This window comes from Eriocheir sinensis, unplaced genomic scaffold (assembly GCF_024679095.1).
Source record: "Eriocheir sinensis breed Jianghai 21 unplaced genomic scaffold, ASM2467909v1 Scaffold238, whole genome shotgun sequence".
NCBI classification, from domain to species: domain Eukaryota; kingdom Metazoa; phylum Arthropoda; class Malacostraca; order Decapoda; family Varunidae; genus Eriocheir; species Eriocheir sinensis.
Genome location: NW_026111541.1, coordinates 275,001 through 291,642, shown reverse-complemented (window position 1 = coordinate 291,642; position 16,642 = coordinate 275,001). Strand labels below are relative to the sequence as shown.

The 16,642-nt window shown below is 48.3% G+C and overlaps 2 protein-coding genes across 2 annotated transcripts in view; one reads left to right on the top strand and one right to left on the bottom strand.

Moving 5' to 3' along the window:
• Nucleotides 1-12,467, bottom strand: part of LOC126991080 (uncharacterized) — a 63,805-nt gene extending 51,338 nt beyond the window's left edge. Inside the window, exons 1-2 of the mRNA XM_050849776.1 lie at nt 12,440-12,467; nt 6,948-7,090 (exon numbers count right to left, since the gene is read on the bottom strand). Of these exons, the coding sequence (XP_050705733.1) occupies nt 6,948-7,090; nt 12,440-12,467 (171 nt within the window). The remainder of the gene's footprint in view (nt 1-6,947; nt 7,091-12,439) is intronic.
• Nucleotides 12,468-13,086: 619 nt separating this feature from the next.
• LOC126991077 (uncharacterized) lies at nt 13,087-14,195 on the top strand. The gene has a single exon (XM_050849772.1). It carries the CDS (start codon nt 13,131-13,133, stop codon nt 14,190-14,192), a length of 1,062 nt encoding a protein of 353 aa, XP_050705729.1. The 5' UTR covers nt 13,087-13,130; the 3' UTR covers nt 14,193-14,195.
• The last annotated feature ends 2,447 nt before the right edge of the window (nt 14,196-16,642 follow it).

The window sequence follows — 16,642 nt, the reverse complement described above, 5'->3', positions numbered from 1 at the left end:
CCACCTCTTCCCTCCCTTCCGTCTCTTCCTGCTCTTCCTCGCATTCTCTCTCCTTGTCCTCCACCACATCACCTCCCCCCTCCTCTGCTACCGCTACCTCCCCCGCCTCCTCCCCCTCCTCCTACTCCTCCTCCCCCTCCTCCTACTCCTCCTCCCCCGCCACCTCCGCCACCACCTCACGGCCGTATTCTCAGTGAATCTCTTCCCCCTTCCCGCGAGGAAACGAGGCTTCGTGGACCAAACGGTATGCTCAGTGACGAGGAGTGTCTTTGATGCAGCGCGCGAAGCGAGCAGGAAAAGAAATGAACTAATTTCGTCTCTTGACGAAGAGGAGGTGAAGGCCCGCTCTTCGCTAATATCTTCGCACATTTAATGCTTTATTACAACATTTTTCCATGTTGCTGTATTATTAATTGGGTATAAGAACAATTTAAATTTTCTAGGCCTTATATAAAAAGTCATACAATGCGAGAAACATTATTTTTTCTGTTTATTCAAGACTTCACGGTTCCCATGATAATTTAAGCCAACACTGGAACGCACCTCCAAGCCAGCATGCCCCGCCCTTCAGACTCAACTATTCACAACAGTTCTCCTTTTTAAGCGTTTGTAGGGCGGGCACTTCAAACTATAAGCATGAAGAGTGCTGGGACAAATTTAAAAGTGACGGACTGACAGCTAGGCTTCGGCCTCCGGGCGAATGTTTCACAAGTCTGTATGAATATGTGGTGCTATGTGGTACTCCGTGCTGGGCTTCCCACAGCCAATCTCCAAACTCGTGACGTCACCTGTGGGTGGAGCTTAGCAAAGCTCAGCAATATAGATGATACCATTTTCCACCCACTGATAGGAGCTCTAAGGCTAGTTAAAAATATATTTACAAGGGAGAAATAACGAAGGGAGAAAGAGATCTCATGGAACAGGAGGAAAATAAAGAAAATAAAAGCAGTTTATTCTAACGAGGTCTCCTAAGCTCCGCCCACAGGTAACGGGACGATATCAGAGCGAAGCAAACATAGCCACAGATACCAACCAATTAAACCCATCAATGTAATTTTTTTGCTATAGATAGTGTATGTCACTGTATCAAGCACTGCTTACATAAGTACTTGCCACACAATATTTTCCATTATAGAAATGTATCTAAAATGCATTAATGTTTCGGTTTTCAACGTTTGTTTGATTTGCAGTAGTGCCAACACTACACGGAAAGATTGTTTCGAAGGGGGAAGAGAAACTAGGGTTGATAATATCTCTTCACGGAAACACACTCTCTACGCGACGCTTCGACGAAGAGGGAAGAGCTTCACTGAAAATTCCGCCGTCAGCCTCCTCCTCTCCCCCTTCCCCTTCGACGTCATCCCCCTCCTCTCTCTCCTTCTCCTCCTCCTCCTCCTCCTCCTCCTCCTCCTCCTCCTCCTCCTCCTCCTCCTCCTCCTCCTCCTCCTCCTCCTCCTCCTCCTCCTCCTCCTCCTCCTCCTCCGCCTCCTCCTCCTCCTCCTCCTCCTCCTCCAACGCAGGACGGCAGACAAATAGTCGAAATCCTAAACAAAAACTTCGCGTCTGTGTTTACGGTCGAGAACACCCAGTCCGTACCCGAGAGCCCTACCCCACCGATGGGAATCACTCCCCTAGAAATTGGCACAATCGACGAACGGGATGTGAAAAAGTACCTAGACAAACTCGAGACAAACAAGTCCACCGGACCCGACGACTTGTCACCCAGGCTGCTCAAGGAACTCAAGCAGCAAATCCTCTAGCCACTCACCGCCATCTACAATCTGTCACTACAACAAAACAAAGCCCAAAAGACTGGAAACAAGCGAACGTAACACCGATCTACAAAAAGGGAGACAAAAGTGTGGCCCTAAACTACAGACAAAAAGAAATTATGAGATTAGGGTAGCCAACGAGGCCAAGAGCGATCCCAAGGGCTTCTTCAAACTGTACAGAACGAAAACAAGGGACAGAATTGGACCGTTGAAAACAAACACGGGCGAGCTCGTTGAGAATGGAGAAGATATGAGTCAAATGATGAATGACTATTTCCTCTCAGTTTTCACGCAGGAAAATCTAACAACCATTCCGGAGAGAGTTCAGGTATATGAGGGCGAAGAGAACGACAAGTTGAGGGATGTGATCATCACTAGGCAAGTAGTCCAGGATGAGATTGATAGGTTGAAGAAAAACAAATCGCCGGGCCCAGACGAAGTATTCCCAAGGGTTCTGAAAGAGTGCAAGGACGTCCTTAGTGGCCCTCTTACCGATATCTTTAAGATGTCGGTAAATTCTGGATATGTGCCCAATCAATGGAGAATAGCTAATGTGACGCCGATTTTCAAAAAGGGAGACAAGTCAGCCACCTCAAATTATCGCCCAATTAGCTTAACATCAGTTGTAGGAAAGATGTTGGAGTCAATTATAGCCGGAAGCATTCGGGACCATCTAGAAAAGCATAATTTAATTCATGATTCACAGCATGGGTTCACAAAGGGTAGGTCTTGCCTTACTAACCTGTTGTCCTTCTACACTAAAGTAATCGAGGCGGTTGACCGAGATGAAAACTATGACATATTATATCTAAATTTCAGTAAAGCGTTCGACAAAGTCCCTCATCACCGGCTATTACTAAAATTACAGGCTCACGGCGTAGATGGGAAAGTTTTGAACTGGATCAGGGCGTGGCTTAGTGGTAGGAAGCAGAGAGTGCAAATCAATGGTAAAAAATCTGAATGGGGCAGTGTTACGAGTGGAGTCCCTCAAGGGTCGGTGCTGGGTCCTCTGCTTTTTATTATTTACATCAATGACTTGGACACAGGAATTAGTAGTGATGTCAGTAAGTTCTCAGATGATACCAAGATCGGTAGAGTAATCCATTCAGACAGGGACGCTACCGTTCTCCAGGATGAGCTTGACAGACTATATGATTGGGCGGGGAAGTGGCAGATGGAATTCAATGTCGGGAAGTGTAGCATCTTGAGTGTAGGTAGGAATAACCCCTCACACAATTACTCTTTAAATGACACTCCTCTAAGCAGGTCTGGGCGTGAGAGACACTTAGGAGTCCTAGTGAGCGCTGACCTCCGTCCTAGGGCTCAATGCATTCAGGCTAAAAATCGGGCCAACAGAGTACTGGGTTTCATCTCAAGGAGCGTAAGCAATAGGAGCACTGAAGTCATCCTCAAATTTTTCTTAGCACTAGTTAGACCTCATCTCGATTATGCAGTTCAGTTCTGGTCCCCCTACTATAGAATGGATATCAAGATGTTAGAATTTGTACAGAGGAGGATGACAAAGATGATTCAGGGGGTGAGAAACTTGCCTTATGAAGACAGGCTGAACCATTTAAATCTACACTCTCTAGAAAGGCGAAGGTTGCGAGGAGACTTGGTCGAAGTATATAAATGGATGAAGGGCTTTAATAAAGGGGATGTCAATAAGATTTTAATAGTAAAAGTGCCAGGTAGGACGCGTGGCAATGGTTTTAAGTTAGACAAATTCAGATTCAACAAAGACATAGGCAAGAATTGGTCCACTAATAGAGTGCTGGACGAATGGAACAGGCTTGGGAGCCATGTTGTGGGTACCGATACCATAGACACATTCAAAAAGAGGTTAGATAAAGCCATGGATGATGAGGTAAGGTGGGGTTGCTGCCTTGTATAGGCCAACCGGCCTCTTGTAGACTCCTTACGTTCTTATGTTCTTATACACTGCCGAATTTTGGTTCACGAATGTGCGCGAATATGAAGGTCATCCTGGGTCGTGGATAAGTTCAGTATCTTTCTTGCCTGTTCTTGGCCGTTCGGGGACATGTCTGTGTCCACCGCGCGACTTTTGACAGTTGGTCACGACCGCCACGACAGTTTCATGTTGGATGAAAAATTCACGGCCGTTTGCCGAATGTGCACGAATGCAAAATGGACGCCAAATTGTCGCCGACATGTCCCGGACAATTCGGCGTCCAATTCGCGGTGTTCGGCGAATTGTCGCCGAATTTCGACAGTTGAATTTTTGGGGGGCGAATTTGTCGCCGACATGTCGCCGACTATTCGTGTTTATCGCCGAATATTCGGGGACCTGTCGCCGAATGGCCAAGACTATTCGGCAACGTCCCCGAATATTCGGCGAATATTCGGCGAATTAATCACGACACGGCAACCGGGTCGCGGTGGGAGGTGTACGCAGGTCTCTCTCTCTCTATATATATATATATATATATATATATATATATATATATATATATATATATATATATATATGTGTGTGTGTGTGTGTGTGTGTGTGTGTGTGTGTAAAAATGAAACTATCACATAACAATAATTCAATGACCTTTACATTTCCGCCCTGAATCGTGCCAAATCTATTCTTCGACTTACCAAAAACTCCTTTATCCATAGCAAATGTCAACACCTTCCTTGCTCTAATTCTTCCAGAGACTTCTAGCACTTAGCCAAAAATATTTCCTCCAATTTCACTTCTTCCTCTTTCCCGCCTCTTCTTAACCCAGACTGCGGCAGCACTGCCGTCTCTTCTATCTCTAAGGTTGAACTCTTCGCTCAAACTTTCTGTAACAACTCCACTCTGAACGATTCTGGGCATATTCCTCCTACTCATCCCCCCTCCGACTACTTTATGCTTGTTATTAAGATTCTTCCTAATGATTTTTTCTATGCCCTCTCTGGCCTCAACTCAGAAGGCTTATGGACTTGATGGAGTGCTTCCTATTGTCCTTAAAAACTGTGCTTCCGTGCTGACACCCTGCCTGGTCAAACTCTTTCGCCTCTGCCTCTCAACATCTACCTTTCCTTCCTGCTGGAAGTACGCCTTCGTACAGCCTGTGCCTAAGAAGCGTGACCGTTCTAATCCCTCAAACTACCGCCCTATAGCATTACTTTCCTGTCTATCTAAAGCTTTTGAATCAATCCTTAACCTGAAGATTCAAAAGCACCTTTCCACTTCTAACCTTCTATCTGATCGCCAGTATGGGTTCCGCAAGGGGCATTCTACTGGCGATCTTCTTGCTCTCTTACCTGCTTCTTGGTCATCCTCTCTTAGCCGTTTCGGTGAAACTTTCTCAGTTGCGCTAGACATATCGAAAGCATTCGATAGAGTCTGGCACAAGTCTTTGGTTTCTAAAGTGCCCTCTTTCGGATTCTATCCTTCTCTCTGTTCCTTTATCTCCAGTTTCATTTCCGACCGTTCTATCTCTGCTGTGGTAGACGGTCACTGTTCTTCCCCTAAACCTATTAACAGTGGTGTTCCACAGGGCTCTGTCCTATCACCCATTCTCTTCCTGTTATTCATCAATGATCTTCTTTCCATAACAAACTGTCCTTTCCACTCATACGCTTATGACTCCACTCTGTATTATTCAACTTCTTTCAACTTTCTTTCAACTATCATTTCCGATTGGGGTAAAAGGAACCTCGTGTCCTTCAATGCCTCAAAAACCCAATTTCTCCACCTATCAACTCGACACAATCTTCCAAACACCTATCCCCTATTCTTCGACAACACTCAGCTGTCACCATCTTCAACACTAAACATCCTCGGTCTATCATTAACTCAAAATCATATCTGGAAACTTCTCATCTCGTCTCTCACTAAATCAGCTTCTCGAGGTTGGGCGTTCTGTATCGTCTCCGCCAGTTCTTCTCCCCGCATAGTTGCTATCCATATACAGGGGCATTGTCCGCCCTCGTATGGAGTATGTATCTCAAGTTGCGAGAGACGAAGTGGGCTCTTCAGCTGCCGGTGAAGAAGTGTGTTGCACCCCTGATTCCCGTGCTTTTATTTGCCACATGGTCATCAGATGATCAGCTGTCAGAAATCTTGGCACTGTCGGAGAATTGTCCCCGACATGTCGCCGACACTTCGGGGACATACGAAGACAATTCGGAGACTTGTTGCCAATTTTTCCGCGACAAAAAAAATGTTATAATTTCAGATTTTGAACTCGGCGACATGGACCGAATTGTCCCCGAATTTTCCTGAGCATTCCCCGACATGTTCGTGGCCAAAATTCGGCAGTGTATTTGGGGATTTATGCACGAGGTTTGGTTCTAGTTGTATATTGATGTAGGGGTTGTGTAAGTAAGAGGTTCCATTACAAAATGTGTGGCGTTGAACTCAAAGGTATTTAGTGTGTCAAGGACCTGAGTGTCAAAATAGCGTCAAATCTCAAACTCTCACAGCAATGCATTGGCGCGGCCTACAAAGCAAACAAATTGCTTGGCTTCATTAATTAAGAGAAACTTTTCCTTCAAGAATAAAGATGTAATGTTTCCATTTTACAATAGTCTAGTCAGACCCCATTTGGAATAGTGTTTGTCTCCCCCCAAAGCAAAAGACATTGTTAAATTGAAAAGTGCTCAACGTAGGGTAAGAAAGAAGATATTTTTGCACAACAAATCCTACAACGAAAGGCTCTCATCCCTTAAATGTTCTCTCTTGGGACGCGCCGCCTCCGAGGAAAACTGTTCGAAAGGTTCAAAATACTCAATGTTTTTCCAAATGTTGCCAAATCCAAATTTTTTTTGATGAATGAAACGTTTCGAACGAGAAATAATGGAACCAACTTTAAGTGTCAACAAATAAAGTCAGACTGCACCAAATCTTTCTTCACCAATGTTGTAGCGCGAGAATAAAATAAACTCCCACCTTCAGTGGTCCTGTGCCGTACAATTAGTTAATTTAGAAACCAGCTCGACCGTCACTTACTTCTACTTGATTTTCAATAAAGTTGAAATGCAAAGTCTTGGTGGTATTAAATTTAATATGATTTCACTTCAGTTTAAGGACAGACCACCTAAGTCTGAACCATACGGTCTGTGTGGCCAGAATCTGTGTAAATTTATCTAAATCTATCTTTCTCTTACACACACACACACACACACACACACACACACACACACACACACACACACACACACACACACACACACCTTATGCACGAGGTCTGGTCCCAGTTGTATATTATCGTAGGGGTCGCGTAGCCTCCATGCCGGGGTGTCTGGCAGGGGGCCGTGAGCAGAGGAAACGCCAGCTTGCGTTTTGTTTATGCTCAGGAGTCCCAGGATATTCCACTCTGTTGAAGAGAAAAGTGAGGCGTGAGTGGGCCTAAGTGAAACATGATAAGGATACTGTTCTGAGTAAGTACGATCGGAAAGTAAAACTGGATGAGGAGCTAAATGCCTGGATGTGAACCACTATGTCTTTCGATACTTGAATATGCCAAGGATATCCCACTTTCTCAAGAAAAGTCAAAATAGAAAGTGGCAAAGATATTACTGATAAGAAGAGAGGAGTATAAGAACATAGGAAGTCTGAAAGTAACCAGTAAGCCCATACAAGACAACTCCTGTAAATCTAAAACCGCCTACCATCATTATCCATAGACTTATGTAACATATGCATGAAAGTATTGTTACACCAATGGGTATTTATGTGTTGTAAAGTTTGTGATAGACGTACAGTTTTAGGGGCGAAGGGATTCAGGGGGGGGCATGGTGTCATGAGGGACGCCACGCCGCGCGCGGCCAGTCGAGGGATAGGGATGGGCAGGTACCGTTAATTTGAGTACCGGTAGTACCGGTACCGAAAACTCATGTACCGTTAGTACCGATACCGGTACCGGTACCCAAAAGAGGTTTTTTATTTATCTTAATGCCGTCTGATGAAATTCCTAAATAAATTTTCTGTAGAGAAAACTCTCTCTCTCTCTCTCTCTCTCTCTCTCTCTCTCTCTCTCTCTCTCTCTCTCTCTCTCTCTCTCTCTCTCTCTCTCTCTCTCTCTCTCTCATCACAGCTGCCCTGGACGAGGTCTCCGCTGAGGCCTCTAATGACTCACTCTTTGTTCTCCACACAGGTACAAACGACGTCACCACAACCCGGTCTGAGGAGCTGCTGGAGAAGTACCGTAGGCTCATCCAGCAGTATAAGTCTAAATCCCCAAATATTTTGATTTCAGGAATTCTACCACTGACGTGGGACGAGGGCGACTTCTACAGTAAGGCCTTCAGCCTCAACAACCGCCTACAGACTCTCTGCGGAGAGCTTGACGTCGAGTTCTTTAACGCCTGGAACCATTTCTACGGCCAGAGTAAACTTTTCCATAGGGACGGCATACACTTGTCCCCCATCGGGGCAGCCAGATTCGGAAGGCTCCTCAACGACCCCGTACGTAACGCCCGAACAACAAAAAACGACTCTCAGCCACGTCCTTCCATTCCGCCCGTGTAAATAGACACCATACACCGCAACAAACTCGTAACATTGAACCCTCCAGTACCACCACCTCTATTACCAAGCCTCTAGATAACCTAAGAGTCCTTAGTTTCAATGCTCGTAGCCTAAAAAACAAGTTTGATAAACTGCGATATCTTGCTCTGACAAAACTTTGACGTAATTGCTATAACCGAAACATTTATCGACACCACAAATATTGATTTAAGTTCCGAATATAACATAGATGGCTACAGACTCTTCAACAAGGATCGTGTAAACCGTAGAGGTGGTGGTGTCGCCCTTTTTGTCAAAAGCTATTTGCAACCCACTGACAAAATACCAAGAAACAGTAACGTTGAACATTTGTGCGTGCGAATAAACACTGCAAAAGTCAATTTAAATATATCTGTCACTTACAGGCCTCCGGGGCAATCACTCGATGCCGATCTTGAAATGTACAGCGTCTTAAGGCAGTCACTTAATAACAGCGACTCACTGATATTAGGAGACTTTAACCTCCCCCATATCGACTGGGCGACACTGTCGGGTACAGAAGGTGAGTCCCATAGAATGATCGAAATTTTAGAGGAAAATTATCTAAGCCAAATGGTTTCTGAACCAACTCGTCAAAATAATATACTTGACCTTGTTATAACGACCCAAGATAACCTAGTCAGTAATGTCACGGTAGGAGAACACCTCGGTTCCTGCGATCATAAACTAGTGCGCGTTGACACTAGAGCTCAAACATCGGTGACTGAAAATAAAGTAAAGGTGCCCAATTTCAAAAGAGCCAACTTCGTAGAAATCCGACGAAAACTAATAGATATGCAACTATCAGATGACGGCAATGTAGAGGACGCCTGGCTAAGCTTTAAAAATCACTTACTCACTCAGCAGGACACATTTGTCCCTTTGTGCGAGAAATGAATTAACACTAATAAAAGCCCACCTTGGTTCAATAGCGAAATTAAACACTCAGTCAATGAGAGAAAATTGTTTTACAGGTTAAAGAAAGAACAAAGCACGCCAGAAAACATTAGACTCTACAATGATGCCTGGTGACGAGTAAACAGATTAGTACGTCAGGCAAAGCGTAGATATGAAGAAAATATTGCAGCCAACTGTAAAAATAATCCAAAATCCTTCTTCAGTTACATAAACAACAGAAAGGCGATCAGAAGTGGAATTGGACCCTTAACGAACAGCGACGGTGCACTAGTGACTGACAGCCAACACATTGCAAACCTATTAAACAATTATTTTTCCTCGGTGTTTAATACTAACAGTCCTCCCACCACCACCAACAACACTAGTACTAATGTAAATCCCGAGCATGCATTGCCTAACTTTGAAATAAAACCCGATGAAGTCCTTAAAGCCTTCAAATCACTTAAAACAAATAAAAGTCCTGGACCTGACAAAGTATACCCAACTCTGCTGAAAGAAACAAAGAGTGAAATGCTCTCCTCCCTCACAACCGTATTCAATATGTCCTTGCGACAAGGCATCGTCCCTTTAGATTGAAAAAAGGCTAACGTGACACCGATTTTTAAGAAAGGAGACAAAAAAGTACCAGGTAATTACAGGCCCATTAGTCTAACTTCGGTTGTAGGTAAGCTACTTGAGGGCATAATTAGAGACAAAATTGTGAGTTACCTTGAAAGCCACTCATTAATTGGGGACTCACAACATGGCTTCCGAAACAAAAGATCCTGCCTATCAAACCTATTAACCTTTTATAACGACCTCTTCACTGTTTATGACGTAACCAAATCACTGGACGTAGTCTATCTTGATTTCCAGAAAGCGTTTGATAAAGTCCCGCATCATAACTTACTTTCCAAATTAAAGCAAATAGGTACGGACGGTCAAGTAAACCAATGGATCGCGAATTGGTTGAGCAACAGACAACAAAGAGTAGTGATAGACGGATTTAACTCAGAGTGGGCGCCGGTCACTAGTGGCGTCCCTCAGGGCTCGGTTCTTGGCCCAGTGCTCTTCATTATTTACATCAACGACGTGGATGTTGGACTTAATAACTGCATTAGTAAATTTGCAGACGACACAAAGATTGGTAACTCGGTTCTCACTGACGAAGACAGTCAAAGCCTCCAAGAGGATTTGCACAAAATTTCAGCAAGGTCGGATAGATGGGAGATGCCCTTTAACGTAGACAAGTTCCTTCCAGTTGGAACGAGGAATAAGAAGTTCGATTACGAAATGCGCGGCGTTAAACTCAAAAGCGTTCAATGCGTCAAGGACTTGGGGGTTAAAATCGCGTCAAACCTCAAATTCTCACAGCAATGCATCGATGCAGCAAATAAAGCGAACAGGATGTTGGGTTTCATTAAAAGAAACTTTTTATTCAAGAATAAAGATGTAATACTTCCGCTCTGCAATAGTTTAGTCAGACCCCACTTAGAATATGCGGTACAGTTTTGGTCTCCCCACCATGCAAAGGATATTGCTAAATTAGAAGGTGTTCAGCGTCGGGCAACGAAAATGATCCCTTCCTTGCGCAACAAATCCTACGAAGAAAGGCTTTCTACCCTTAACATGTTCTCTCTTGAGAAACGTCGCCTCCGAGGAAAACTGATTGAATGTTTTAAAATACTTAATGGTTTCACGAATGTAGACAGATCAACATTGTTTATGATCGATGACACTTTGCGTACGAGGAACAATGGCGTAAAACTCAGATGTAGACAAGTAAATTCAGACTGCACCAAATTTTTCTTCACCAACGTTGTAGTGCGAGAATGGAATAAGCTTCCACCATCAGTGGTCCAGTGTAACACGATTGACTCCAAAAATAAGCTCGACCGTCACTTCCTTCAACTTAACATCAACTAGAGTAGATATGCAACGTTTTGGAGCCTTCTGATTAATATAAAATCACTTAGGTTTAAGGACAGACCACCAAGTCTGGACCATGGGGTCTGTGTGGTCTGATTTTCTATGTAATTCTATGTAATTCTCCCCTGAATGAAGTGAATATTTTTTTCGATAAAAAGAATAGCATATGTATACATAGTTATTATGGATGTACTCATAGTCTAATAACAATAACAATATATATTAGTATCCTAAAAAAAAAGGTTCGGACATGAAGAATCATCCAATAAATCCAATAATAAAATAATGGAGACGGGAGCTATGACGGAAACGAAAAGCAGGACAAAATGGTGGGAACTTGGGAAGACGGTCAGCGAGGCAGTGACTCAGCAGCGAGCACAACATTAAAGGCTTAAAGCGTCGCCCATACCGCATGGCGACTGGCGAGGCCGCGCGCCGCCGAGCGTCATCAAGATCCAAACGGTACCGGCACTAGCGGTAATGGTCAGTGCCATAATATCATAATATAATCCATAATATCTATACATGCTATTTTTTTATCGGAAAAAAAATATCCACTTCATTCAAAGAGAGAGAGTGTGTGTGTGTGTGTCACACACACACACACACACACACACACACACACACACACACACATTTTTGCCCTCAATTAGGATGTTTCTTCTGTTGTACACTCTCTCTCTCTGAATGAAGGGAATATTTATTTTTTCGATAAAAAAAATAGCATGTATAGTTATTATGGATGTACTCGATCATAGTCTAATAACAATAACAATATTTATTAGCAACCTAAAAAAAAAAAAAGAATCGGACATGAAGAATTATCAATAAATCCAATAAATAGATCCGAGCAATCTGGTACCGGTACCGTACCGTTTAGCTGGTACCGTTAGTACCGGTACTGGTACCGGTACCTGCCCATCCCTATCGAGGGAGCGCCGCCGGCTGGGGTGGAAGCAAGTCGCCAGTGCCTGCTGTCGCCGTGAGCTTGCTGCCTGTGTTAGTGGCCGAGTGCCTGTGTTCGTGCCCTCCGTGTTCCTTATAGCCTGTACTGTGCCCTGTGGTCTAGTGTAACGTGGGCCTCTTGTCGCTCTTGGTGTGCGGCCCGCGGTGTGTGTATGGCGTCCCTTTGCAGCGCGTCTTCCCCTGTTCTAACTGGGTTCACGACCCCGTGTGTTGTTTGGCACACCGCCTGCCTGCCCGTGGTAGGTGTGTGTGCGGAGGGTGGCGTAAAACTTGGTGTCAGGAGTGGGATAAGTGAACAGTGAACAGTGAGGTGCGCCGAGTCATCATGGGAGCCGTGAGAGAGAGGAGGTGGGCCATGTCGAGGCTGGCACGGGTGATGTGAAACCGGGCCAGATGAACTTGATTGCTGCCATGCTGGCCAGTATGAGGCAGGAAAAGGCAGTAGACCGTGAGGCACAGGGTAAGAGGGCACGCGAGCAGGCTCAGAGGGCAGACGAGCAGGCTTGGATGGCACGTGAGCAGGCTCAGAGAGCGGACGAGCAGGCGAGGAAGACCAATGAGCTGGCCAGGAGAGCGGACGAACAGGCCCGCCATCTTGTCGAGGTGCTGCAGAGCAGCCTCACGTCCTTGAAGGCGGAAACACAGCAGTACACGGACCGGGCTTGTGACAGCGTCAAGAGTGAACTGCTGGAAAAGGTGCAGACTCTGGAAGGTGAGGTCCAGGGCTTAAGGGAGGAGGTGAAGGCGGGGAGGCAGCTACGAGAGGTGGCAACGTTGCACGCTGAGAAAGAAGCCTTGTGTGTTCTGGTGGAAACCGCCGGAGTGGAGCTGTTGCACGAGTCTGGGGAGACATCGGAACCGCTCCCTTAGGCCCAGCTGGCGGCAGACCGGGACTCACTCAACCCGCCTCGTTGCCTCCATCACCCCCTCCCTCTCCTCCTTGCCGGCCTGCCCGCAGCCCACGTGAGCTGCTCTCTCTACCACACAGGTCCTCGGTTTCCCGACGTTCCGAGAGGCGTAATCCGGCGGAGTACGACGGGAAGGTGGCCTGGGAGGCATATGTTGCCCAGTTGGAGATGCTAGCGTCTGCCCAGGGCTGGAGCGAGGCTGAGAAGGCACTCCAGTTGCCAGCATCGCTACAGGGCTCAGCTGTGGAAGTTTTGGGGTACCTGCCGCCGCCACAATGCGCTTCTTACGTGAGAGTGGCAGAGTCCCTGCAGCGCCGCTTCGGGCACCACCACCAGGCCGAGGTGTACCGAGCTCGCCTGATGAAGCGGACTCGAGAGCGGGGCGTGACGTTGTCGCAGCTGGCGCAGGACGTGGAGGCGCTAGTAAGAACATCGTATCCCGCGGCCCCGGAAGAGATGATCGTGGTACTGGCCCGCGATTTCTTTGCTGACGCCGTGCAGGACCAGCAGCTGCAGATTTACATCAAGCAAGCGCACCCTGGGGACCTGCAGATGGCGCTGGCGAGGGCCTTGGAGTTCGAGGCCTTCCTGGAGACAACCAGCTGCCTAAGGGCGGCCGCCCAGCCCCGCCGTGACCTCCGGGGCCGGAAGACGAAGGTGGAGAAGAAGGCAGCGTCGAGGAAGGCGAGCCCGGACGGTTTTCATGGCTCGTGTTGGGGCTGTGGCGAGAAAGGGCACAGACGCAGTCGGTGTCCGAGGGAGCGAAGGACACATTCTCTTGACCGGCTGGGTTCTGATACGTTTCAGCTTCCTGCAAGGACCGTGGCAATGCTGGCCACCGCTCGAGCGCCTGCCCCAAGCCAAACGACGTGGTGCCGGCAGGAAACTCGGACAGGCTGGAGAAGGGGGCCGAATACCAGCCGTCCTCAGTCCCCGGGCCCCGACCTGCGTAAGCTGCCGGCGGACAACCAGCACGTGGAGGGCTCAGTAAACGGGAAGCCATGCCGCCCGACAGTGGACACCGGGGTGAGAAGACCTTGGTGCGGCCTGACATACTGGTCGCGAGACAACTCCCAGACGCGCCACAGAGGCTGTGCGGCGTCACGGGGCACTGTGTGCAGCTTAAGGGGCCAGTGGAGGTTCGTATCGGCGTGGGCACCGCGGTGGAACGGCTGCCGGTGTACGTCGCCGACCTGGACGAGCCGTGTTTGCTGGGCTTCGACTACCTGACGCAGAGCAAGGCTTGTGTCGACCTCGGACGGAAGCTGGTGAGGGTGCGTGGTCAAGAAGTGCCCTTGCTTCCGGAGGTTGGCTGTGCAGAAGTAGTTGCGGCTGAGCGACTGCACCTTGCCCCTAGGATGGAGGCTAGGGTCCGGTGTCGCCTGTCCAGAGCGATGCATGGAGCGGAAGGCATGGTGGAGCCCATGGAAAACCTGTGGCTGGCTGACTGCGTGGCAGTCGGGCGGAGTCTTGTTGGAGCGGGGGAGGAGTTAGTTACGGTGCTGGTGGCTAACTTATCCAACGAGGCCCGGGAGGTACCCGCTGGTGCCAAGCTAGGCACCTGTGAGGAGATGGAGCGTCCAGAGGAAACGTCGGGGAGCGGAGTCGGCCGCTGTGAGACCGCTGCCCGACTTCCTGGAGGGTTTAGCTCACCGGAGCGCCGCAAACTTGACGCAGGCGCAGACGGAGAAGGTGCGCCACACCCTGGCTCAGTGTGCGGACGTATTTAGCAGGGATGACTTGGACCTGGGCCGCACGGGATTGGTGAAGCACAGCATCAACACGGGAAATAGTGCGCCCATCAAGAGTCCGCCCCGACGTATCGCACCAGTCAGGCGAGAGGAAATGCAGCGCACCGTCAACGAGCTGGTGGCCCAGGGGGTGATTGAGCGGTCATACAGTCCGTGGTTATCAGCGGTAGTCCTGGTTAAGAAGAAGGACGGCACGCAGCTTTTCTGCGTGGACTACCGGGCTCTGAATGATGTGATTGTCAAGGACTCTTACCCCTTGCCGAGGATCGACGACACACTCGACGCCCTGGTGGGGGCCAGGTGGTTCTCCACACTCGACCTGAGGTCGGGTTACCACCAGGTTGAGATGGCAGAGAATGACAAGCCGAAGACCCCCTTCTCCTTCGGGCAGGGTTTGTGGTAGTTCAACGTCATGTCCTTCGGTCTCTGCAACGCCCCTGGTTGTTTCGATTGTCTGATGGAGAGGGTGTTGCAGTGAAAGACGGCACTCGTCTACATCGATGACGTCATCGTTTTCGGGAGCACCTTCGAAGAGGAGCTGGAGCGGCTGGAGGAGGTTCTGCAGCGGCTGAAGAAGGCCAACCTCAGGCTCAGCCCCAAGAAGTGCTCGCTCTTCCAGCACGAGGTGCCGTTCCTGGGGCATGTCGTCAGTCGGGACGGCGTGCGCACCGACCCGCAGAAGGTGGCAGTGGTGGAGAAGTCGCCCGTTCCCACCAACGTGGCGGAAGTCAGGAGCTATCTGGGCCTGTGCACGTACTACCGCCGGTTCGTGCAGGACTTCGCAAGCGTGGCAGCCCCTCTCCACCGGCTCACCAAAAAAAGGGGCGTGCTTTCTGTGGGACGAGGCGTGCCTGGCCGCGTTCGACGGCCTGAAGAAGGCCCTGGTGAAGGCACCGCTCCTGCCTTACCCGGACCCGTGGCTCCCCTACCTGTTGGACACCGATGCCAGTGCAGAGGGCGTCGGGGCGGTTCTGTCAAAAGTGAAGGACAGGAGGGAGCACGTCGTGGCCTACTACAGCGAGAAGTTCAGTAGGCCTGAGCGCAACTACTGCGTGACGAGGAAGGAGCTGCTGGCGGTGGTAAAGAGTCTCGAGCACTTCCACCCGTACCTGTACGGCGCTAAGTTCACCGTTCGGACCGACCATGCTGCCCTGCAGTGGTTGAAGACGCGTGAGGGACGCCACGCTGAGCGCGGCCAGTCGAGGGAGCGCCACCGGCTGGGGTGCCTGCTGTCTCCGTGAGCTTGCTGCTTGTGTTAGTGGCCGAGTGCCTATGTTAGTGCCTCCGTGTGCCTTATAACCTGTACTGTGCCCTGTGGTCTAATGTAACGTGGTTGGAGCCTGTTATTAAAGCGAGGAACCTTGTGCCGTGTGTATTCCTTGCCCCCTGCCTCTTGTCCCTCTTGGTGTGCGGCCCGCGGTGTGTGTGTGGCGTCCTGTTGCAGAGCGTCTTCCGATGTTCTAGCTGGGTTCACGACCCCGTGTGTTGTTCGGAACCCCTGCCTGCCCGTGGTAGGTGTGTTGCGGGGGCTGGCGTAACAGTATATATTGTAATGGCACTCACCGCATTGCTGCCAAGCCTGTTCTATTCATCCACCACTGTTGGTATATCATTTCTGGCCTACTCTTTTCTTGAATCTGAATTAATTTAACTTGAACCCATTATTATGTGTACTACCCTGCTGCTTTACCATCAAAACCTTTTTGACATCACCCTTCTTAAAGCCCCTTCATCCATTTTCAAATTTTGATCGTCTCTGTGTCCCATTTGCCTTCCAAATAAATGGAAATTCAAATCGTCTAACCCATATGTAAGTTTTTCAATCCGTGAGTAATTTATGTCATCGTTCTCTGCACAGATTCGAAAATGTTATGAATATTTTATAGAACAAAGACAAGAACTGCACCGCATGATCGAGATGAGGTCTTA

Excerpts from the sequence above, each read along its gene's own strand:
- LOC126991077 (XM_050849772.1), top strand. The coding sequence starts at position 13,131 with ATGCTAGCGTCTGCCCAGGGCTGGAGCGAGGCTGAGAAGGCACTCCAG.